Source organism: Peromyscus eremicus, chromosome 19 (assembly GCF_949786415.1).
Source record: "Peromyscus eremicus chromosome 19, PerEre_H2_v1, whole genome shotgun sequence".
Classification (NCBI taxonomy): domain Eukaryota; kingdom Metazoa; phylum Chordata; class Mammalia; order Rodentia; family Cricetidae; genus Peromyscus; species Peromyscus eremicus.
The window spans coordinates 50,897,094-50,922,324 of NC_081435.1; the positions used below are offsets into that span (position 1 = coordinate 50,897,094).

Genomic DNA, 25,231 nt, shown 5'->3' on the forward strand with positions numbered 1-25,231 from the left:
TCACTTTAAAGGATAAGGCTTCTTCTGCAGCCCCAAAGCAAGCCTTTTGGCCCTAAAGGAGACACAGTCAAAAGTAAATGTTCAACAGAAAGACCTAGAAACTAGTCAATGAAAAGAGCCAGGTGTTTTTATATCAGGGTCAAGTTATGATTGTCTCCTTCCATGAAATGAACAAAGTCTCAGGTGGCTTGCACTACGACACATCTGACCAGGACATCATCCCAGAAACCACTGGACAAATGGAGTGACTGAAGCCTGAATGCAAACCCATCAAGAAGAAATGTCCCAAGAGGAAGGATAAGCTGATGACTTAGGGGGACATCAAGACTTTAAGTCATTAAGCCAAGACCTCAGGGAGACAATGAAGACACTATACTACTGGTCCAAAAATGATGCTGTTAGGTCTACTGACGATATTACATGTTAATTCTCAGCAGTTAATGCAGAATCCAAATGATTTTTTTGTGGGGGGTGTGGGGGGGAGCGGATAAAAGGCACATCTGTAATAGGACACAGTACGATGTTGTTTTGCCATGCTAAGGATTGTTTTATCCTTTGGGACCAATTGTCTGAACAAAAGATGATACACAAATATTAGTCACATGAATGGAGGATTATTTGGTTGGACTAATCTATCTGATCAGTCCAAATATTATGATACAGATTTTAGCATAAGCATTCTTTAGATAGTTGAAACCGTACTTGTATGAAGATGAAGACAGGAATATCTGATGTATTGCTTACTAATATCTATCCCACATAAGCCTTTAAAATCCACAGGAAAGACAGTATAAGTAGCATTTCCCTCCCCCCAAAAAAACCCATCCCAAAGGCAACTGTTTACTAGAAGGAAGGGATGATTACAAGAACAATTATACTAAGGATGGTTATAAGTACATTTAAAGCATAAACAATGTGATTTTAAAAAATACCATTGACAGAAATATTGGGAGAAGCCCTATGAATATGGGTGCAGATGGACTCTACTTCATCCTGTTATTTGTATAGAATGCATATAAGCAACTCCTATGCCATATAAATTCCTTTTAAAAAGCTCAGGAATAGATAGGTGTCCTCTGATACATAAAAGATTGTTCTTGTTGACTACCCTGCACCAAATGAAGCAGAAGTTATTTTCTAAATCACTGGCCACAGATAGCACAATTCCAATGGTTGCTGCCACAAAGGCTTTTGTTTTAGCAGTCCCAGGAGGGATTACTGGACTACAAAGAGAGATTTCAAAAATGGCCTGTATGATTAGTAAAACTAGCAATATTACAGAAAAAAAATATTAGCAGAAGTAAATCAAGGGGTGGGCAAATTGAGAACCACAGTTTTACAAAATAGGGCTACTATAGATTATTTGTTCCTCAGGCATAATCTTGGATGTCAACAGTTTCCTGGCACATATTGCTCTAATGTGTCAGATCTCTCTCATACTACTGATGGCCCAATTGATGATCTGCATCAAAAGAAAAACAAAACGTCTCAAGTGAACTTTGAACGGCCATCATGGTTAAGATGGCTTTCTCCTTTCTTTCGTCCTCTGCTAGCCATTCTTATAATTCTGTTATGCCTGCCTATGGTAGTTAGACTAGCCGTGCAGGCAATGCATTCAATCTTGACCTCTATTAGAGCTACAATTTTCTCTTTAAAAACTAAGAAGCAGGGAGATGTAGGAGACATGGAGGCCTTTGTGCTCACAGACAGGTACCAGGGGAACCCGGAATGGAATGTGAAGACAAAGGCTTGTCCTTCAAGAGAAGGAATGAAGAGCCTGTTTTCCACCCAGAAGGCTGGAGTGGACATGCTTTCTAGCCTGATGACCTCTGTGCAAGCTGGGCAGCCGGAGATTTTCCAGTGCAGGACCCTCCTCCAGACACTTTTTGTAAACTTATTTTCCTCAGTCAATCTATAGGACCTATCTTTATGGAAGGTGTCATATGTACTTTACAGAATTTCATTGTAAATCATGTCTGCTCTATATTTAGCTTACTTTGCTTCTTGAGGAGAGTTGGGTATGATTTGTTGTGCATGTGGAGCTGAGTTAAGTTAATCATCACAAGAATACTTTTAACCAGATTGTTCTGTGTTTAAATATGCCTTAATAAAAAAACCACTCGGGTTTAGACTCTGGAAAATGAAAACAACATTGGCTCCTGAGTTGTTTGGGGTCAGAGATCTCCCCTGCCACAAACACACACACTTTCAGGAAACCTTGTCATTTCCAGGGAACCTGTGCAGATCTTCCTGAGCTCCCAGGGAAGCCTCAAAACACGAGTTTGTGAAGGAATATAAAGGTCAAAGCCCAAGCTTCTGCTCACAGAAGAGCAGAGCAAAAGAGCAAAGCCACCAAAACCAAACTCTGATGAGTGGCCTCGGAGTGAAGGAGAAAGTCACACAGAAGGGATAAAAAGGAGGAGGAAGAAAAGCCACTGAGACAAGGTGGAAATGAAAAGTGAATGAACACTAACAGCCCAAACCTAACAAGGCCTCAGTACAAATGGGAGCTCTTAGACAGGCCTACGCTGTGATGTGAACCTGTGGAAAACAACATCGAAATTTTAGAAAGCATAGGAGTAGCTTTATGGCCACAGTCAAAAAGTCACTTGTCAAAAAGAAATAAAGCCCAGAGGCCCGGGAGCCTTCCCCAACATCTCAACAGAAGCTGCTCCTGGCTCTCTCCCCGGGGATTTCCCTACTCACCAAGTTTATGCCAAGGATAAAATTAACAAAGCTGGAGGCAGTGGGAACTGCTGCTTTTGTGAATCATTTTACTTGGAATTCTGGGAAATTATGTTTTAACAGTGCGAGGTCAATGGCAAAAGGACTGAATTATGGGTTTGTGGCTAAGGTATTGAGAGACTTTTTTTTCTAAACAAACGTTTGTTATTTTCATAAATTAATAAAAGATAAGCACTCCTAGAATGAGGCCATGGCTATTGCCATTCATGTGCCTTTATCTGTGGACCCCATATATTTCCAAGATGGTAATATCTGCTTCAGCCGGGCCACATTTCCCAGCCACATTCTTCCTCACACAGGTCAAGTCACGCCCACCTTGAGAATCGCTCTTGCAGTCCCTGCATACCCACCTCTTCCCCAGTGCAAACAGGAACCTTCCCAGTTCACCAAGATGCAAAACACTTCCTGAGTTCTGTCCCTTGATTCCCACCCAACTCTGCTCTGTTGTCATGGTCCTTAGTGATTTCCGCTCAATGGTGGGTACCCTGCCCTGTCCTCTTACATGCCCCTAATAGTACAGTGGGTTTCTCTGGATTCCCTAAGAGACAGGATTTGAACTACTGCTTCTGCATGGTTGCTTCTCCCCTCAGACACCTCAGATGGCTTTTGTTGGCTCAGAAACATGTGTCCCTGAGGTGTGTTTATGGACCGTGGGCTACAGGTTCCTTTGGGCTTGATGGGCGGGGCAAGTCAGTGACCTTGAAGTCCCACTCAGCAACTGTTTCGGAGATTCTAACTAGGACAGGGTGGCAGGAGACACTGCTGCTTGGTGCCACTCGGGAGCAGGCAGAGCAGCACAGCAGCACGGCTATGGGACAGACTGTGGCAATGCCTACCTCATGCAGAGGAAGACTAGATCTCAGCACTCTTGCACTGGGAATGAGTAGACTCCACTGCCCTGGAGACTTCTCCCCTAACTTCCAGGTAACAAAAAGAATTGGTTTTGTTATTTGTATTCTCCTCCCCCCACTCCTGCCATAAATAGGTAACTGTGAAAACATACCAACATCCCTCCCGGTCAAAAGCAACAGACACTCTGACTGTATGTCCCAGGAAGAGTGAATGAGCCAAACAGAGAAGCATTAACACTGCCTACCAACAGTTTTCTTCAAGAAGTTAAACACCTGTTTTATGAAAGTGCTGATGACCATCCAGCAGCCCGGGGCAAACCCCAAGCTCTCAATTTCATATCTCTGAGGGCCAACGTTTTCTCATTCTCCTTGCATTGTGGTCTGTGTCCATTAGTGTGCCAATGCAAAAATGTTTGTAAATTCGTTGCAATTGCCTTCTACCCCATGCAGAATTCGATTATCTTTGTGGAGTTCTAAGTAGATAAATTTAACTGGTCAGAACAGAGTGCAGAGGATTTCAAACCCAAGTATTTCTCGCGATGGCCCCAGTGAAAACAATCTTTTTCCCTTTATGGCAAGCAGATCAATATGTTCATCTGGCACAAGCCCTTTGCAGCTGTGTGAGGCTCGGCTGTATTTCAGTTCAATGCTTACCTTCCCTGTGCCACTGGCGTGTGTACCTATCGGTGTTTTCCATCTGCTCCCTGAACGCTGCCCTCCCAGGCCTCATACTACTCACACAGCAGATGGGAGATCTGGCTTAGGGCTCTATTCTGCTGAGTGCATGTCCTGAAGGGAGCAGGCTACACTTGGACTTTGTTCTGTTGCTCCCCAATGCTCCCCAATGATAAGGATCATCAGTCTGAAAAACCCCAAATCCAAAGTGTTCAAGATTCTACAACTTTTTGAGTCAACAGAGATCTAAGTGAAAAAGTAAAAGTTTGCTTCATGCATAAAATTATATATAAAAAAATATCCTACAAAGTTACCTACAGGGTAAATGTATATGGAACATGAATGGATTTCAGGTTAAGATTGGGTGCAATCTTCAAGCTATTTCATTATCTATATTAAAATACTTCAATTTTTTAAAATGTTGAAGTATTAAACATGTGTGATCTGAAGCACTTTGAATATGGAAAGATTCCTTGAATGCTAAGATTCTTATGTAAAAATTTAAAAATACTAAATATCACTACCTCCTCCTTCAACTACAGATGCCAAGGCCTTTGCTGCCAGAATAAGATTGATGGCTTGTTAGTTTCTAGTAACTCTAGTAACATTTTAAAAAGGAAAATGTATAGCTCCTAGAATTATACTAAGAAGTTTACAGGGAAACATAGCCTGTTACCAACAGATTATAATCCTTTTACATGACGCCCCTAAAATGAGAACAACTCTTTATGCAAGAAAATAATTTAAATATTCATTTCTTTTCATTAAAAATGATTACTTGGCCTTAAAATCCTCCATAGACTGTGGGTGCAGCTTGACGGTAGGGCAGTTGGCTAGCATGTATAAAACCTGATTCAAATCCCAGCACCACCCAAATTGATCAAGCAATCAATAAGTTATGAAATTTGTAAGTAAATGGGTGGACCTGGAAAATATTATATTGAGAGAGGTAACACAGGCCCAGAAAGACAAATGTTACATGGTCTCTTGCATCATCAGTTCTTAACTCCAAATCCTTAGATGTGAATATGCAGGATGGACCAACCACAGAAAGCATCAGAGTATAAGGGGACCAAGGTTGGGGGTTGGATGGAGACAGCAGGATACAGTTGATGTGAAGTGGGAAATGGAATAATGGAGAGGGGCCTCCAACTGGAGAGAAAGAGGGACATGATACTGAAGGAGGAGTATAGTTGGTTTTGGTTTTTGTTTTGTTTACTCTTTGTTCTTTGGGTGCCCACCACTCAGCTCTCAAATAAATACACAGAGATTTATTATTACTTATAATTGCCCAGCGTTAGCTTAGCTTATTTCTAGCCAGCTTTTCTAAATTAAATTATCCTGTATCTCTCCTTCCATGTTTTGCCTCTCAGCTTTTTACCTTTCTTACTTCTAAATATCTTATTTTCACTCTTTCTCAGTGGCTGGATGTGTGGCTGGGTAGCTGGCTCTAACATCCTTTCTCTGTTTCTTCTTTCTTCTCTTTTTTCCTTCTGTTTATTCTCTCTGCCTGCCAGCACCATCTATTCTTTCTCCTGCCTAGCTATTGGCCATTCAGTTCTTTATTAGACCAATCAGGTGTTTTAGGCAGGCAAAGTAACACAGCTTCACAGAGTTAAACAAATGCAACATAAAAGAATGCAACACATCTTTGCATCATTAAACAACTATTCCACAGTATAAATTAATGTAACACTCCATAAATTAATATTCCACAACAAAGGAGGAACAAGGAACAAATAACACCAAGGCTGTTTGATAAAAGCCTCAAAGAATGTTATTTTATATTTATTTAAATTATACATAGTGCACATGTGTGCATGTTTATATATGTATATATACACACAAACACACATATCTTGAAGGAAGTTAAGCCACTTGCACTAACAATGCTCCCCATAAGAACTATAGATTAACAAACAAACAAACAAAAAACAGAAGAAGGCACACAGGAAACCTCCTTTTAAATGACTGGTCAGGCAGTTCAAGTGACTGCCAAAACGATATAGATTATAGATAAAGCTCTTGGTTGCCTCTCAAGAATTAAGGGTAGGTTCTTATTGCCAAAGGCACCACACACATAGGACACAGGACTTGGATGATCTGAGCTGGATCTGATCTGAAAGTCTCTTTCCTGTGATCTAGCTTCCGGGTTCCAGAAACTACTATGCAGAATGCCTAGAGAGGGAAGCAAGTAAACAGTCCTACTCAGCAGCGACATCCACAAACCATGGCAAGTACCATCATGGCAAGATATGCATAAAGGTGTAACAGTGGTACTCACATGTTGATAGCAACCAATAGCTATCTAACTGGATTTAAAGCTCAGTAAACAGGAGGGAAATTATGCCTGGTACTGGAAACCTAGCCTGTTTTTTGGGGGAAAGTGTAGTCATAGACCTTGGAAAAGAATTTATTACCCATACTTTGCTAGACCAGCATAATTCCTTAACCAAATGTTCAGTCAGTGAAACCCTCTATCTTCTTTTTTTGTTGTTGTTTTGTTTTGTTTTTGAGACAGAATTTCTCTGTGTAACAGCCCTGGCTGTCATGGATCTCGCTTTGTAGACCAGGCTGGCCTCAAACTCACAGGGATCCACCTGACCCTGTCTCCCAAGTGATGGAATTGAAGGTGTGTATCACCACCACCCAGCTCAAATCTTCCATCTTTAAAGATTATAACTGGTATAGATGATGCTTCCTGAGATTTATCCAAACTCTACACATACTTCTGATTACTAAAAAAAATTTCCATAGAAGTCTAGTTTATAGGTTGTTTTATATGTCCTTTGTATTATGATTTTTCACAAAGCACTTATGGAGGAGGCAACAACTTTATTTAAAAGAAGTATGTATAAAGTAAAATCAGTTTTGATAAAAATCATATAGATACACACACACACACACACACACACACACACACACACACACAACAGAGTTGTCTCTGAAAGGCTTCAAGGATGAGCTGATACAAGGATTATGCTACAATATGGCATGAAGGCTGTGTGCTGTAGGCAGAAACTGGGACAAAAAGGGATAGAGTAAGAGCAGGAAGTGCTAAAGGGAGGGGAATTTACTGGAGAAACGGGACAGAAGGCCTTGAATTAAAATTAGACTAGCTGGAGAAAGCAGAGGAAGCCCTAAGTGAATGGAGTCCCAAGTGAATGTGTATGTTGACACAAGTGAACCATGTCAAGGACCCCAGAGTCCCAGAAGGATGGAAAGATAAAAAAGCCTTCTCCTCAGAAGTGAAGCTCAGGGGGGAAATGGCAAAGCCTTCCCTTCTGGTCCATATATGGATGTTGACTGTATATGCAGAAATGTTACCATAGCTTTCTCCCTCCTGGATGTCTATAGCCCGAGGACAGCTCCCCTACAGAGACTGCGTGCCTACTCAGATTAGCTCAATCCGTCCCCATGTCCATCTGGACACCGTAAGCCCTTTGTTTACTGGTGGGTAAGCAATAACCCTGCCTCTGTGTTTCAGCTGTGTGCAACAATCCTGCCTCTCTGTTCACTCTCTACAATAAACCGGCTGAGCTGGGTGGCAGGGGCCAAACAAAAATCATGGGATCCCTGCTTTCTGTCTGTTTCTGTCCTGCCTTCATTGCCTCACTGCCCAAATCGGTCTGTCCCTGGAGCCAGGCTAACTCTGCAAATGGAGACTTGGAATTAATTCCACAGGCAAGTAAATGACCCAATTACAGCGGCATTTCAGTTTTCCTCTCTAAAAGGAATGGGATGAGGAACATTCCCTCTTGAGCAAGGAAAGGCTACATGATGTTTCCAGGGAAGAAGGGCCTGGTCCCATGTGGTAATAATAAGAACAGGTGTGTAGAAAGAAGGGCCCATGAGCTGGAGTCCTTCAGACACAGGAGAGTGTTCCTTCCCAAGGATGAGAAGCAGCATAGAAGAGGAGTGACAGCCATGGTGAGTAGGAGGTATGCCAACCCCACACTCTGGGACTCCTGCCTGGTGAGGTTTCCTTGGGTCTTTTAACCACTGAGAGAGCAGGAGCTGCGGCTGATAGCAGAGAAGACAGGAAGTATTTAGTAGTCATGGAAGGTCTTTCTGTCTCCTCTACCCACTACCTATGGCAGGAAGCCACACGGCCACAGGTCTGATGATGTAACTGTTGGTTAGGTAGTCTGTGTGCATTTAGGGAGGTTTATATGAAAGTGTGAGTATGTGTCTGAGGGGTGGAGCATTTCCCATGATCCTTGGGGAAAACTGATAGTTCCTATTAAATCTGCTTCCTAGAAGCTGCCATTTTTCTGAGCAAAATGTCTTTGTCCCCAGCCAAGGTGTGTCAATGATGGAGGCAAAGAAAAACTTGTTCATGTTAGTGAAAGCTATGAAGGCTCTGATTTCAGAATATGCACAGAATGCAGATCAATACAAACACAAACTCTGAGCTTGTAGATACGCACCTATCAACACAGCTCTCTCCAGCACTGCCTTTCATAGATCCCACGCCTCAGTTCTAGCCTGCATCACACAGCATGGCTTACCATCTCATGTTTTCCAGCACGCTGCTAACACCCAGACTTGAACTCCCTCAGGGATATGTTCTACAGCTTGTCTGTTCACACTCCTAGTGAAACCTAAACCACCACGGGGGTATCTTCAGGCCAGATCATGGTGCCAATGTAAACACCCAGAACCCTGCTTTAGTTCTGACCACTGCCATTTATTGCCTCCAGGATCCTGAGCTACAATGACCCAATCTGATAAAGATAGAGCTTACAAACTAGGAAATGCTTTCTTTCAGTCATGGTTTGAAAGAAAAGTTTTAATTAAGGATTACATTTTTTTCTCTAAAGAAACACAGATCATTTTCCCAGATGCCTATTAAGTGATACCACTGCTGGGATGAGTGAAGGTCAAGTTGATTATTTCAACAGCTGGAAACTAAAGCTCTAGGTAAAACTCAACAGTTGAAAAGTGTAAATCACCTGCATTGATTTTATACACACACACACACACACACACACACACTCACATAACACACATTCACACACATTCAACATACACACACCACACTCACACCACACACACATCATACCCACATTCACACACATTAAACACACAAATACACCCATATCACACCCCTCCACACACACTCAGAGATGGAAACATATACACAAAACAGAGCAGAATATTCTCATTCTCTCTCTCTCTCTCTCTCTCTCTCTCTCTCTCTCTCTCTCTCTCTCTCTCTCTCTCCCCTCATTTCCTGAACAGAGTCTCCCACTAAATCCCAAGCTCAATGCTTCAGTTAGGATGCTGGATGGTTGAGCTCTCAAGATTCTCTTGCCTCACCTCATCCCCACCCACCCACCATGCTGTACCTGCCTGCTGGGGCCTTTTATAGGTCCCCACACTTGCAAAGAAGTCCTCTAACCCACCGAACCATTAGCCTAGCCCCCTACTCTAGCCCCTTACTTTGACAACTTTTCTCATTTTAAAATAGGTTACTAAACTTTTCAGGAATGTTTATATACTCACTGTGTGAAAGAATTTAGAGGCCCTACTTCCAGAAGGGCAACATTTATTGTAATGAACTCACAAATAAAAACATCATGAAGTTAGGTTGTAGCTGGAGTATTCATGTGTCCACCTGGCTCCCGCAGCTGCTCAGACCCAATTAAACACATAGATTCTTATATTACTTATAAACTGTATGGCCGTGGCAGGCTTCTTGGTGTCTAGTTCTTATATCTTAAATTAACTCATTTCTTTAATCTATATGTCGCCACATGATCTGTGGCTTTACCTGTTGCCTTTACATGTTGCTCCCTGGATGGCAGGCTGGCGTCTCCTGATTCAGCCTTCTACCTCCCAGCATTCTCTTCTCTCCTTGTCCCGCCTATCCTATACTTCCTGCCTGGCTACTGGCCAATCAGCGTTTTATTTATCAATCAATTAGAGCAACACATTCACAGCATCCCCAGCATTAGGTTAAGACAGTTACTCCAACAAGTGCTTTCATTACAACAGAGATTTTCATTCTTATTGAAAGGCAGCTGACAGGATGAATTATTTAACAAAAAGGGCTGTACTGCAGACCTCTGTGTGAAAATTATTGTTGGCTTATAAACTATACGTCTAAGTTCTAGTTGAGGCCACCCCTCCTGATTTTGTAGACATGATTAAAGCAATGAGGAGATTTGAGGTTCATGTTTTTCCTTTCTGGAGGCTCCTCAGAGAGGCAAGACAAAGAAATACCCACCTTGATGTAGACGAATGTTTCATTTTATACATTATAGTGCACAGACTGAGGACCCCAGTTTGAAATTTCAGAAAATAAGTCACTTTGAAAGTACAAATCTTTATTTTTCTCAGTGGATATCTCTCAGTTCTCGGGTCTAAGCATCTGTATGGAAGAACATGCCATGAAGCCATCCTTAGGGTCTGCATTTTCATTATTTCTAAATACTGTGCATAACATCAGCTGAGGAAATGATGTGAAATTCCATCACCCAGTTACTAAGTTGTAAAGTTGGAGGATAAAATCTTTTAAATTTGGCCTTAAATTCTCAAAGGACTTACTCCTTCTCCAAAGGCAAAGCCGATAGTAACTAAAATGTATTGAGAAGGGCAAATTCCACGAAAGCCAGGGTCTGTGTCAATGACACTAATAATTGTTTAAAATGTTACTTGTTTATCAAGCATCTATTTGATGGACTTTATTTCCCTATCCCGTGGCTAGAACAAAGGGCTGCCAGGTGACAAGGGGGATTTTTCCCAGGAAGCTTGGGATAATGCTAAGACCCAAAGGCAAAGAGGGACTATATGGTACACACATCACTATAAACATCAAATATTGTTGGATCCTAGAGGCAGACAGGCAGTGTTGGAAACAGGAGAGAAACATTTAAGAGAGTTCTGACAGGAAGTGGATGGACATGAATGACTGGAGTGTCTTAGAGAGAATCATAAGATAGGGCTGGGAAAATGGCAGAGAATGAGAGCATCAGTCAGCTTTCTACAACCCTAAGAAGACACAAGGGACAAGCTACCTTATAAAGAGAAAGCATGTTAAGTTTTAGAGCTCCAAAGTCCAAACCTGATTGGCCCTGCTGGCTTGTCCCCTAGTGGTAGAAGACAACATCATGGCTGATGGAGATGACAGGGATATGTGTAGGCTGAAGGGCTACATAGAAAAAGCCCTTCAGAAAGCTAGAGGGGCACATAGGGCTAGACTCTGACTGTATTATAATCTGCTGTCACCAGAAGTACCTCAGTCCTTCTTGAAGGTAGCACCTATTACCACCTACTAATATAGCCAACCTGGAGACCCAAGCCTCCAACACATGGACCTTTTGGAAATACTCAAACTAGATCTGAACCACACTGTAAGGTAAAAGGAACAGCATGGCCTTCCTGGACTGGGCTGCAGTAGCATAAGAAACTGATTTATTTCCTGTATCTCTCATCAGTTAGCTGGCTCATCAAGGCAGATGGAATACAAGGTGTTCCACCAACAAAGCAGGTAGGAATCCCCTCTTATTGTAATGACTTGGTAGCTACAGGAAAGAAACTTAGAAACAGAGCAAGGTTGATGCAAGGTCAGGGAAATGAAGGGATTTTGCACAGAGACACAAAGAATAAAGCCACACCGTCTTCTCTGCACAACAGATGTGGCCTGCCCCAGCCACAGGTGGCCTCATCATCCGGCAAGGTGCTGTGTGATAATGATGAGAAAATGCAAATCCCTTCTGGTCCTATTGAAGCCTCCTCTCTAAACATTGTAGCTGAACACCCTGTCCAGCCCTGTCAGGAAGCCCTTCATTCATTCTATAGCCATCTGATTAACTAGCCCATGTGGGTACTGAGAAATGAAGATCAGTCTATCTTAGATGATTAAGGACTTTCCTATATAAAAGAGGAGACACATAGAAATGAGTTTCCAGACAGTGAATTACATCTCATAACAGGAGAACTTGACAGTTGTCATGGGGAAGTCTGGGCATAAAGGTCAGGAAAGGCCTAGCAAGCAGTCGGTGCTGATTAAGATGGGCCCGATGGGTGGATGTTTCTCTATAGTAGGTGCAGCAAACCTAACAGCACACAGAAGGCGGCAGGAAGCTGTAGTCTCCCCAGAGACAGAGCCGAGCCTCTGAATCATGTCTCCTTACATTGTGAACAATTCTAGGAGAATGTGTGTTCCGTAGAACAGGCTATTTTTGGTGTTTTATTTTACATTTTAAGATGTTCTTTGGAGTGACAAGGTGTTGCATTCCGTAACCATAAAAAAGCATAGAATAAAACACATACAATTGTGCTAACAGTGATGTCATCTGAGTCTAGAAGCGATAACACACATTTACCAAGAATAAAGTCTTGGCTTTGGAAGTGAAAATGGGCAAGAGATCAGTAAAAGCCTGTTATTTTTAAACAGGCAGCAGCCAGCTTGACCTGAAAGCAGGAACCTGTCATTCTGTGGGCAGGCTGCTGGGCTCCAGGCTAATTACCTGATGAATTTTTTTCTCAGATGAAACCTATAGCTCACTCTGGAAGGAGAAACCATGTCTAGCCCCCATTCTGATCCTATTGTTGTGCCTTTGGCTAGCACTCTATCACCTTTCTGCCTTTATCCCAAATGCTACCTATGCCATATGAGGCTCAGTGGCAAATGCAGGTGGAAGCATTTAAAATCCAGTCCACGGTTCTCCAAGCACGTTGGACCTTACTGAAGCAACACGTGCTACCATTGACACTTGACACAGACACACACTGGCGCGCAGAGTTCCAGGGTCTTCATCACATTGTGTCCAAATGAGAACCTAACCTTTGCTGTGTTAAGCCACTGAGAATCTGGGCCATCCTAGTTCAGAACTCTGACTCAGAACAGGAAGAGCGCCAGCGACTTTACACTGTCAGCCTGTCCGGCCTAACTGTGAAGAGGCCGGCAGACGGATATTTACAATCATAAACTCTGAAAATCTGTACAGAAAGCGAGGTTTCTGATTGAAATCTAGATAGGTTAAGCATGCCTCTTCTATGTTAACAAATGGAGTTGACTCTTGTTGGGTGAATACTAATATTGTAATATGTTGGAGGGTTCAAAAAAAAACAAAGGAACTCACATTCTGGAATCTCCTTTTAGTGCATAGCACACTTCTGTAATGAAGTCCTGATCTCTCTCTCTCTCTCTCTCTCTCTCTCTCTCTCTCTCTCTCTCTCTCTCTCTCTCTCTCTGTCTCTCCCTCCCTCCCTCCCTCCCTCCCTCCCTCCCTCCTTCCCTCTCTCTCAAATATATTAAAGAAAGTCTCAAGCACTGTTCTGTTTCTTCTGTATAGGTCAACATTCAGCTTTGAAAAAGCAAAGGACATTTTCTTCCAGAACTATAACATTGTTACCATGCCTAAGGCTGTAAACAGTAGTGAGTCTTCAGATCACTGACAGCCCAATCGATATTTCAATTTCCTGATCCCATCAAAAATGTCACTTTCCTGTCCTGATATACATTTATTCTGCTATTCTAATATCCTGAGTATAGTCACAGGGTATTTAGAAAGGCAACATCTGGATGTATCTCACAAGATGGTCCCACTAAGAACTGCATGTGGAAGGCAGACAGAGAGGTCCCAAGGCCTTCCTTTCAGCACACCAAGTCTGTACCTCCTTCTTGGAGAAGCTTTGAGGCTTCATCTGACAAAAAGACTTCTTCCTTCTAGGTAAGCTCATTTAAAAATAATCTGTTGATCAACAGGTTGACGAATAAACTTCACAAAAGGACTCAGTCATGAAAAGGCCAACACCCTGACCACTCCTCCAAAGAATTGGAGGCTTTCTTTAAGGTGAAATCTGAGTTTTCATTAAGGCAAACATCAGGTTAACTTTGAGGAGAGACAAGAGCACAGCCATATTTATCAGCCCTGCTGGCCAGCTTCACATTGACACAAGCACAATCCCTCCAGAGACTTACAGCCATTCTGTTTTAAGATGTGATGTAATATACAGAATATTCCCTTCCCTTAAATGAGAAAATGTAGCAGCATTTTATGACAACATCTGAAAACCTGAATAATCACAAAAATACTCTCAGTAGATCTGCAATATATGCACTAAAAAAAAATGACTGAGATAACAATTCAAAAATAAACATGGCACTTGCTGGGTGTCCTAATAGTATTTTTCTTTGGAAGCATGTAGATTTAGGGAGGCATTGGAGTATAGATATTACACCATCTGCTTTTATTCAACATAGTAATAAAATGAGAATAGTCAGTAAGACCTGCAGCATGAGGCTACATCTCCAGAAACACAGGAATGGGAAAAATAAAGCAGAAAAAAAGAGACCTAAAATCAAAAAATTCTATGCGATACAACATTTGACACCCTAGTGTTGGGAACCAAGAACTCCAGGGATTAACACAGGTTAACAAGAGGGCTCTGCCTGGATGGAGTAACCTGCATAGTTTGTTTGAATCTTTGTTATCTGTGAGACCATAGTCCATAGTGGGAGTCCAGAAGTGATGACTGTCATCCAAATCTGCAGGTTGCCTGTTTTAGTAAATAAAGTTTTCTTGGAATATAGCCAAACCCACTATCTCTAGCTGAAGTCTAGTTCAACAGCAACACTGAGAAGTTGCAACAAGAATCTTTGTCTTGGAATGCAAAACAAAAAACAGAGGTGTTTCATCTGTCCCTTTACAGTAGAACTTTGCCAAATCCTCACCTACGAACTAGAAATGATTCAGCAAGCGTTTGGTACATGGCATCTCTTGTCACTGAATCATCCATTACTCAAGTAAGAGTTGGTGTCCTGTAGACCAGGAATCAAGCTTATTTTCAGTTGTGAAATCATGTGGAAGCATCTTAGGGGAAGCTCTCCCACAAAGTGTTTTTCTTTTTTTTTTTGGTTTTTCGAGACAGGGTTTCTCTGTGTAGCTTTGCGCCTCTCCTGGAACTCACTCGGTAGCCCAGGCTGGCCTCGAACTCACAGAGATCCGCCTGGCTCTGCCTCCCGAGTGCTGGGATTAAAGGCGTGTGCCACCACCGCCCGGCCAAAGTGTTTTTCTTGAGTGACACTGAAGACTCAACTTGGTCTTTATGGAAAACTGGTCCAAGGTGAGTGCTATCAGAGGATACAGCAATACCATTTCTTACCAGATTGGAAAAAAAAATCTCAAGAGTGACAGCATACTCTGATGCTAGGGAACTGATGCACATGGCTGATGGGAGTAATGCCACTGACTGAAATATTCTAAAATCAGCATTTATTTTTCTTAGAAAGTATGTTTCCTAGCTCCAGCTACTGGCAGGACCCAGAAGTAATGTTATGAATTGTGGCACATCTATAGAGTTTAGATGTAGTTTCAAAACACCATTCCTCAGGGGAGATAGCCTCTTTAGAGGGAAAGATGACCATGCCATGGGCCGACATGAGACAGCTCACTGTGACAGAGAACATAAAGCTCAATGGGTCTGTCAGAAGGACAGGAAGATGATGTGGAATAGTTCCCAAATGCTAAAAATGAAATTGCTTAAATTTATAGGACATAGTGAGTAGAATACGAAGTTAGGCCACCTTGCAGAAAGATCCAGAATACTTAACATTTTGCACTCTTTAAGACAACTAACAAATCCAGCTTCTCCAAAGGTTGATGATGAAGAAAAGAAGCCAGGAAGAGTTGTGGGATACTGATCTAAATAAAGAAGCTATTCAAACCAAGAAAAGTGACATTTTTGATGGGATCGGGAAATTGAAATATCGACTGGGCCTTCAGTCATCCCAAGACTCACTACTGTTTGCAGCCTTAGGCATAGTAACAACATTACAGTTCTGGAGGAAAATGTCCTTTACAATTGTTGACCTACACAAAAGAAACAGCACATTGCTTCAGACTTCCTTTAATATATCTCTGTGTGTGTGTGTGTGTGTGTGTGTGTGAGAGAGAGAGAGAGAGAGAGAGAGAGAGAGAGAGAGAGAGAGAGAGAGAGAGAGAGACTAGAAAACATGGCTAAGTCTAACTGAAGCTGAGAGGTGGAGATAGGATGTCTACGTTGCTATTCCCCTCCCCCTTTACGTGTGCTTCAAAGTTTTTATAACATGAAAGAAGGATTGAAAGGAAGATTCATGTAGATACTCAACACTGCAGCCTTCCTTATTCTTTGTGGGGTTGGCCATCTCCCACCCCAATATCCTTAGACTCTCCTCCCTAATATCCTGAGGAACTATCTATGAGAAGTTACAGAAAACCGAACTTTGATGGTTCTGGGAGAGGAGACTTGAGTATAGGGAAATAAACAAAGCTTTGTATCTGCTTAGGAACATAGTAAAATTGATGCTGTCATGGTGAGCCTGATGAAGATTGTCTTCTATCACTACTGAAAAAAAAAATATTTTTAAGCATACTCTTATTTCCTTTGTATGTTTCAAGTACTCTCTTGGCTTGATAAATCAAATTTTAAATAAAATAACCTAGTAAAAATATTCTTTTGAAACAAAATAAAATTAGAATTACTTCTCTCTGGTTCAATAGCTACGTCCATATTGAAGGTTCTACATGGGGTGTCACATGCCTCTGGGAGAAAGCCATTTGCTGTGTCTGCCCCCTTCAGTTCCAAGTGCAGGTAGCTCAAAAAGACCAGCACTGACCAGACATGGCTACCACCTTCCTGATGCTACTGGGAGTCATCTCCTTTTCTTTGGGGGAAATGCCAGTATGGAGATGCTTAGGAATGAGTGACAGGATCTAAAATAAGGTGATGAAGGCAAAAGAAGGTCAACTCTATCAAAGAGTTCTGTAATTATAGATCTCATCTTTCAGACTATTTTCTGGTCCAAGAAGCATTCTCACATCAATGCTCAATTTCTTCTGTATTTCTCCTCTGCATAGAGGTGGAGATTATTATCTTATTTGTATTTTATGGTTTTCTTTTCTTTTCTTTCTTTCTTTCTTTCTTTCTTTCTTTCTTTCTTTCTTTCTTTTTTTTTTTTTTAGACAAGATCTCATGTAATCCAGACCAGCCTCAAACTCCCCATATAGCTGAGGCAGGCCTTGAACTACCAATTTTCCTGCCTCCATCTTTTAGGTGTTAAGATTACGAGGCAAGGGTTTTATAAAACAAAGCTCTAATTTTAGAAAGAAAGTGAGGCTCAGAGACATAAAATGACATCATGCCCAAGGTCACAAGGTCAAAGCAGTGATGGCGAGGCTATCGATTCACAAGGGGAAAACCACTTAAAATAAAATGGGACAGTGGTGGCTAACGGGTGGGGGGGGGACTGTGCTCATCCCTGCTTACCTTTCAAAGCCAATCTGCCGAAAGGTCTTTTCCCATGTTGAGCCTGCAAGGTAAGGAGACCACAGTCAGCACACTCAAGGACTCAGTTTTACCCTGTTGCTTTCTGTGAAACAACATTTTTTCTCAGAGTCATCACTCCAACATCCAGTCTGCAGATGGCCTTTGTACAGTTTTGTTTTTCCTTTCATTTCATGCTTAATTAATAATACAGTGATACAAAGATAATTAGATTCGTCAAATCAAATATTCATCATCCCTTTGTAATGCAAACATTCGAAATCCTCACTCATGGTTATTTTGAAAAGTACAGTAACTTATTGTTCAGTTGAATTTAATATTGCACAGTACAACAACAGAGTTTACCTCTTCCATCAAATTGTAATTTTGTACTTGACCACTCTCCCCTCCACACCCTCTCCTGCTTCTAGTCACACCATTTTACTCTTCTTCCATGAGATGAGTTTTTCTAGATGCCACAAATGTTACAAAAGTAAAATCAGACAATTGGAATTACATCAAACTGAAGGTGGTACGCTACCACACTCCAGAAATCTCAGTGTGTCCAGCTGAGAAAAAGGTGAGCCCCATTCTCACTAAAAATAATGTAAGGAGGGCTGAGAAGACGGCTAAATCCTTGAAGCATTTGCTGTGCACACATGAGGACCACAGATGGGATCCACACACCCCACAAAAGTGCCAGCTTTTATTAAATACTATTCTGGTGGAGATTGTGCATGTGCTGAAGTTAAGGGTTTGTGATAACTCACAATATTTTTACATTTTTATTTTCGTCACTCCGGCAAGTAGTCCCCCATCTGACCCTCAGTTTGGAAGTTGTGTATGCACCCACTGATAACCACAATAGATCACTTCCTGTTTTTTTTACTGGTGCCTTCTTCTGTAAGCACAAGTGGAGAGTTCAACCTGCAATCTCCAGCTAAGAAGATGTTCACAAGTCCAAGGAAACTAGGCTGATACTGACATCACTTTCTTGAGAATTCTGCCCCACTTGCTTTATCTCCAAATTGCCACAGAGATGTCCAGGGGCAGGTGGGCTTCCTGGAGGACAGGGGATTACACAGGACCAAGGAACCCCAGGGGTTGTCTGGACTAATCTAAGAGAGGCCGAATTAGTCTTGAGGGACTATAAGACAGTGCTTCACCAGGAGGCTAGGTCTACGTTAACTGGTCACAGTGGAGTGTTTTAGATAGTTTGAAAGACTAAATTTCAGAGATGAATGGCATGCTGATTTAAACCAAATTCAGAGGTATTTTCTGGGATGAAGTCACTAGAATGCAGCTGAATTTCAATTTGCTTTGGGAGTATGACTGAAATCTAACTAGGTCAGGAATTTCTCTTGGCCCCCAGCCCAGAGAAGCGGCCTGCGTATAAAGATTTTCCTTTCTGTGAATGTCGTGCAAGACAACGGAGCATCCTTATCTCAAGAATTCTTTGAAGAGAATGATCTACTCCAGAAGCCCTACCAGTTCAGACAACGGTGAACACATGCCTGTGGGTAGAAGCCAGGTGCTTGAGCTGGCCGCCACCTGGACCACATTATAAGGTGGGAATGATGATTCCTGTCAGAGGGTGAATCTGTCCTCAGGAACAGAGCAAGGGTGGGGCGCAGTCAGGTGATAGTGAGAGGGCTCGATGCTGTTCTTCCTGACTTCTGCTTCCGGTGAAAACCAAAACACCTTAATTTCTCTCCATTTCCATCATTTTTCCAGATCTTCTCAATGTATTCTCAGTTTTTTCTTTTTCTTTTAATTCTAAGCAAACCTTTTCCCTAACTGATTTCATTTATTGTCAAGGTAAAATTAAAATGTAAATGATTTTGAACATGTAGCTTTCACTTAAGAAACAGGGCCTAAGTGATTTCTGAAAAATGTAAATTTAATCAAACAAGCAAGACAAAAATCATAATTTTTGGCTCAAGATGTCCGACACTTTTTGAAATAAATGTGGTTAAACCACTGGCCCATGTACCATGGAGACAGCAGAATGCCATCTGTCAGTTCGGCAGCATCTTGATGTCTTTCACATCATAAGCTCATCCACTTTTGCTGCTGGTACTTGCTTACCATCTGCACATGCTAGATGCATCTGGGTACATTAAAATATGGTTTCTGCCCTTAAGCCCCAAATACATTAGAAGTTTGAGTTTTTATGTCCTTGGTGAGCACTTAGTCATGATAAAACAAGAAATTCTCAATAAATGGAACAGACATACCCAGATCCTTTGGCACAGAGGATATTTTTGGCAGCTCATTATGCAGTTGCTGAAGAATTCTTTTAAAGCCATTAGCCGTGATCTACGGCGGTAAGCTGATATTATCCGCCTTTGCCAATGCAGCCCCTCATGTCAAAAACAGCAGAGAAAACAAAAGCACATGGCCAACTTCCTCGATTGAACACTTTTCAAATGAGATTTACAGGGGTCCCTCACCTGTGGTTTTCCATGCTCTAGTACCAGGAACCCACAGTCATCTGTGGTCTAAAATATTAAATGGAAAATTCCAGAAGTAAATGGCTCACAAGTTTTAAATGACTTTCATTACAGTAGATTGCCATAATTATTCTATTTTATGAGCTGTTATTGTCATTAACATTATTGAGTCTCGTGTAGAAGCAACACTTTATCATAAGGGTGTATATAAGAGAAAACACATAATTCATAGGGCTTTGTGCTATTCTCATTTTAGCATCCACTGGGAGTCTTAGAACATGTGTCCCCCCACCCCTACCCCTGTAGGTGAGGAGGATCACTGTACTCCACAGAGGAGTCTAAAACAGGCCGTAGTTTCCAGGAGAAGGCAAGCAACAGAACAAAACTCCTAGCATACAGAAAGGGATGAAATTCCTAACAGAGTTTTTTTTTTTTTGAAAGGAGTCATTTTATTGAACTTTTAATTGATATGTTAAGTTCTGATTTGAAACATTCTTAAAAATTGCTAGAAATTCTTTATAATGCCTTCACCATTCTTCACAGTAATTGTTTTCCTGCAAATTAACAACAAAACAGCTTATATCATTAAACACAAGGTACTAGCCTACATGTATAAGCTACGGAAATTCCCTTAAACATTCAACGAAGTCACTACTATTATTCTATCCTATGCTCAGTTGAGAACACTGAGGTCAGATTAACGCTAACTTCACTCTGTTTTGTCTAACATTAGGTAGGCACTGTATTCAGGTATCACCTTCTTTGACAAGTTAGGTGCTTGTCCCAGAATCCACTTGTTGCTAAGTAACCCTAAATTCATATTATTCATGGTACTTGGAGGTTGGTTGGGTCTTAAGGAGGTTATTAAAATTAACAAGACCATGTGAGTGTGGTCCCCCTATGGCATTGGTGGCTATTGAGAAAGAGAGACTTGAGCTGGCACCTCATTCTATTTCCACGATGCTATGATGCAGCGGAAGGCTCTCAACAGAGGCTGCACCATGCCACTGGGCTTCAGCAGCAGGAGCTGGTTAAGCTTCTGGTCTTTCTTTACCCAGTCTGGGGTATTCAGTTACAGCAACAGCTTGCTCATCATTCCCCTTCCCATCACTGTCTCCCACTTGCTCTGGCTATAGTATGGGATTCAGTCTTTCATCCCCGTTTGCCCTTGGGATCTGATTATTAATCTCAGACGCACAGGAGTGGGTAAGTTGCAGCTATCTCTTATCATTCCTGTGTGTTTCCTTGATTTTGTTAAATATTCACAATGCACAGCAAGGTTTCAAGCATATAAAGAAATGTCAGCAAAAGGTCAAATATGGAAAGGATGGAACCAGGGTGAGCATCTTTTCTTTGTTTCTGTGGTGTCAATTTGAAGCTGTAGAACTTTATTTGAAGAGAGGCATGGGCCTTTTAATGACCACTCTGTTTCTGTTTGTCTCTTTTTCCTCAGACAAGTCACTCATGGCTCCTGCTCTCTGATACAATGCTCAGAGGATTTCAATGCATTTTTACTTTTTCATAAATGTTACTGTCAGAAAAGCAAAATTCTCCATCTTTGCATTGAGATGGGAGCTCTCTTCGTTACTATGTCTCCTCACTGATTCTTCTCATCTGCCATGCTTTCAACCAATTTCACATTCAAACTGCAGAAAAACGTAACTGTTTTCTTTATAGTTTCAAGATGTAATAGAAAAAAAAACAGTGTCAGACAAAGAAAGCATATATTTCTTCTAGTTGAAAGGTTTTATACCAAGTGTGTCTCAGACACTGAAATGATTTGAACTTAGGCCCGTCTCTGCTCTTTTTGAAATAACTAGCAGAAAAGGGGCAATAATCCACAAAGTGATGGGTTTTGCCAGCATATTCCTATAAAACAGGAGTATTTTCATATACCATAGGAGCTTTCAAGCAGGCAGACATGCCGCCTGGCACAGAACTTAGTGAGAAAGAGCTCAAGTATCAAAAATTATCCACATACAGTCTCTGCCAGAGGCTTCATTTACATCATTTTTTTTTAACTCTTGAAAGGAAAAGATTTTTAAACCTAGTTGTTTAAAAAAAAGCCAAGATTTAACCATGAATAGAACATAGAATTGTAGGGGAAAAGTAGATTTTTCTTTCATTTGACCAACAGTAACATTCAAAGTATTCTACAGTGAGATACAAATCCCCTCATTAAATAATGGATTAGAAATAATCTTTGACTTCTGGTTTAAAATAGAATTCAACTGGCAGTCTGAAAGGCTTTCCATTGAAGTAGTTATACACATATGGAAAACACAGACACACATACACACACACACACACACACACACACACACACACACACAAGGGGGGAGGAGTATGCATCTATTTTCAAGAACCATAGAATATCTACCAGAACATTGATTTCACTGAACCATGCAGCTCAAATTCTAGTATTCTTTGTACGTCTCCCACAGAAACTGAGCAAACCCAGTGCCCTTAAAGAATGTACAAAGATATTTCTTCCCTTTCCCCAATGTCTTCCTCTAATTTAGAAGCAGTGACTGTTCTGTAAGGAACGGGCTAATGACCTTCTTCCATAGATGTTTTGTTTTGAGGCAGGCACATATGTTTCACATCAATCTCGTCATCATCGCCCTTTCTTCCCTTGACCTTCTCTGCTCACTGCCTTTTCACATCCAATCACACACCCAGACACAATTAGGCAATAAGAGGGGAGTATGACTGGGGGCTGATGGGCAGGGGGACCCCCATGGGATTGCATCTTTTGAGAAATAATGGACTGGCCAATAAAGAAGTTATAGGAACAGTTGTGGACTGATAATTTCTGGCAACTCCCCAACATGAACAATGGAAACAACCTAAATGAGCGTCCAGTACAAGAGTGTAAACACACAATTTAAGTGCAGTGGCTAGCATGTAATTTATAGTTTTATGTTGACACAGAGCAATGGGAAAACTGAGACTTTCAGTCTTTATGTGATAAGTAAAATTATAGTTGACATGTTGTCACAACCTATTCAAGCCCATGACGTTCCCATGACTTGGGGCTTTCTATTCTTTATGCATCTACTTCAGCAAGAATGTTTACATTTCTTTTATCACAAGATGGTTAAAAATAGAAACTGGAGAAAATCCACAACATTGAGAAAGCCAGGCCAGAGAGGAAGCTCAGTTTTTAAAAGGGAGGCACAAGAATGTGATGGGAGGAGGTTTTCAGGAATGAGAGGCCAAGTTTAGGGAGAGGTGTTTGTGTCTCTGGGGTCTCCGGGGAAGGCTAGTGACTCCAAGAAGTTTAGGAAGAGGCCAGGAAATGACTCTCCCATAGATCAGCCACTGATGGAGCAACTGACTCTCTGGTTCCATCTTCGGGTTCCAAAATGAAACGAGGTAAATTTCAGTGGGATGATAGAGAACATAATCTGAAAAAATGGTTTTGAGAGAGAAGCAAAGTTAGGGGGAGGAAACAAGGACAGATTTCTATTTTTAAGATCAATTTTGACAGAGGTATAGAAGGATGACAGGACAAGCAAGGAGTTGGTGGGACCCCTGAAATGTGAGCAGGGATAATGGGCAATGTGGGCCTTCAGATGTGATGTGTAGGTACCTTCACTGATCAAAGGGGACAGAGAAGACCTAGCAGAGGCTGAAGAGCCGGAGAGGAAGGGAAGTCCCAGTTTCTCATCAGTAGAGAGAGAGGTCAGACTTGTTATGCCTTAGAGAGGAGACTCTCAGAGGGAACAGAGGAGGATGATTATGATAATATGTACTACACTATAATACTGTAACTGCAGCAAAGGATAGGAAGGGAGTTGAGACTGTTCATGCAGAACAATGAAAAAAGCCTCTGGTGGATTGCACATTTAAACTGTTATACAAAATCTACATGCTGATTACTCTTTCCAGGGAACTATGATATATAGAGAACCAAGATGAGGCAAAGTAAGTCATGCTTCAGATGATATAGATGCCTAAGCATATCTTTATCATTTAAACTTAGCACGCTTTGGCTGCTTCTGTACTGCCTCCATGGGACATTCTAAAAGGTACCTTAAAAAAAATCCATTTCTGATATCTGTTGTATGTTTGCCTTCTGCCTGTTTCTAATGAAAGCTGACTTCAGAAGACATTTCCAGTAACTGTAATTCCACTCATTTCAAAGCCAGGTGCATGGGAGTTTGATAAGTCTCTCAAGTATTACACATGCTCAGAAAACTGGCTTCAGGCTTTTACCACACTTACCATATGGTGTATGAGTTCTCAAGCAGACCTGGGATTCTAAGGTGCCTGCCTGAGGCTCTAACATGCTTGATCTCATGTGAACTCTATGAGATGTCTTGTGATAAAAATTTAATGAGATAAAAACAGATGGGCAAAGAACTTAAGAGGTGAAAACACTAGAAAGTGTGAATTATCATCTTCTCCTGACTGTTTATCTTTGCAGATGTGCTTTCAGGAACGCAGGCAGGTCATAGCACCCCAAAAACTCATGAGCAACATGAGCTAGTCCAGTCTATCAAAAGGAAGGTTGGACTCAGAGTCCTTGTGGAGAAATCTCTATGATGGACATCGGGAAACTTTCGGTGTTGATCTTGTATGACACAGCATCTTATTATTTTTAGGCCTCAATATGAAACTTCGCAGAGGTCATTAGTGACACAGATCTCATTTATACTCCCTTCGCTAGTTTGCCGCTGCATACGTCTTGAGGCAATTACAAGATGAAGTTGACACCCTCTGTTTGGGTACCAGTGTTCTCTCAAAGTCATGAATGAAGTCAGGTTCAGGAATGCTGGCAGGGCAGATGACAATGATTCAGCTCTTGTGGAAAATTAATTTGGCCTTGCATTCACATGCCACACCTTGCTACGAGTCGGCTATCATATTGGGGCACACACTACAGGTCCACAAGTTGGTCAAGGCATTCCTAAAAAGAGGGTCAGCGCCATCTTTGCACAACTACAACCAAAATGTCTACGTGGTATCTCACACAAAATAGGCTAGAGAGACAAAGCCACTGATACAAGGTTCCTGGATACTAATTCTTAAAGGTTTATTTTTAGTGTGTGTGTGTGTGTGTGTGTGTGTGTGTGTGTGTGTGTGCCTGTGTAGGTGTGTCCCATGTGTTCTGGAACCTATGGAAGCCAGAAAAGAGTGTCAAGTCCCCTGGAGCTGAAGTTATAGGTGGCTGTGAGCTGCCTGGCGTGGCGTGGGTCCTGGGAACTAGATTAAATAACTGCGAAAAAAACATCAGGCATTTTT

General features: G+C 41.6%; 1 protein-coding gene across 2 annotated transcripts in view; it reads right to left on the minus strand.

Moving 5' to 3' along the window:
* Positions 1-25,231, minus strand: part of Piezo2 (piezo type mechanosensitive ion channel component 2) — a 368,019-nt gene that overhangs the window by 151,206 nt on the left and 191,582 nt on the right. For both annotated transcript variants that reach the window (XM_059246283.1, XM_059246284.1), the window contains exon 4: positions 17,532-17,574. In XM_059246283.1, the coding sequence (XP_059102266.1) occupies positions 17,532-17,574 (43 nt within the window). The remainder of the gene's footprint in view (positions 1-17,531; positions 17,575-25,231) is intronic.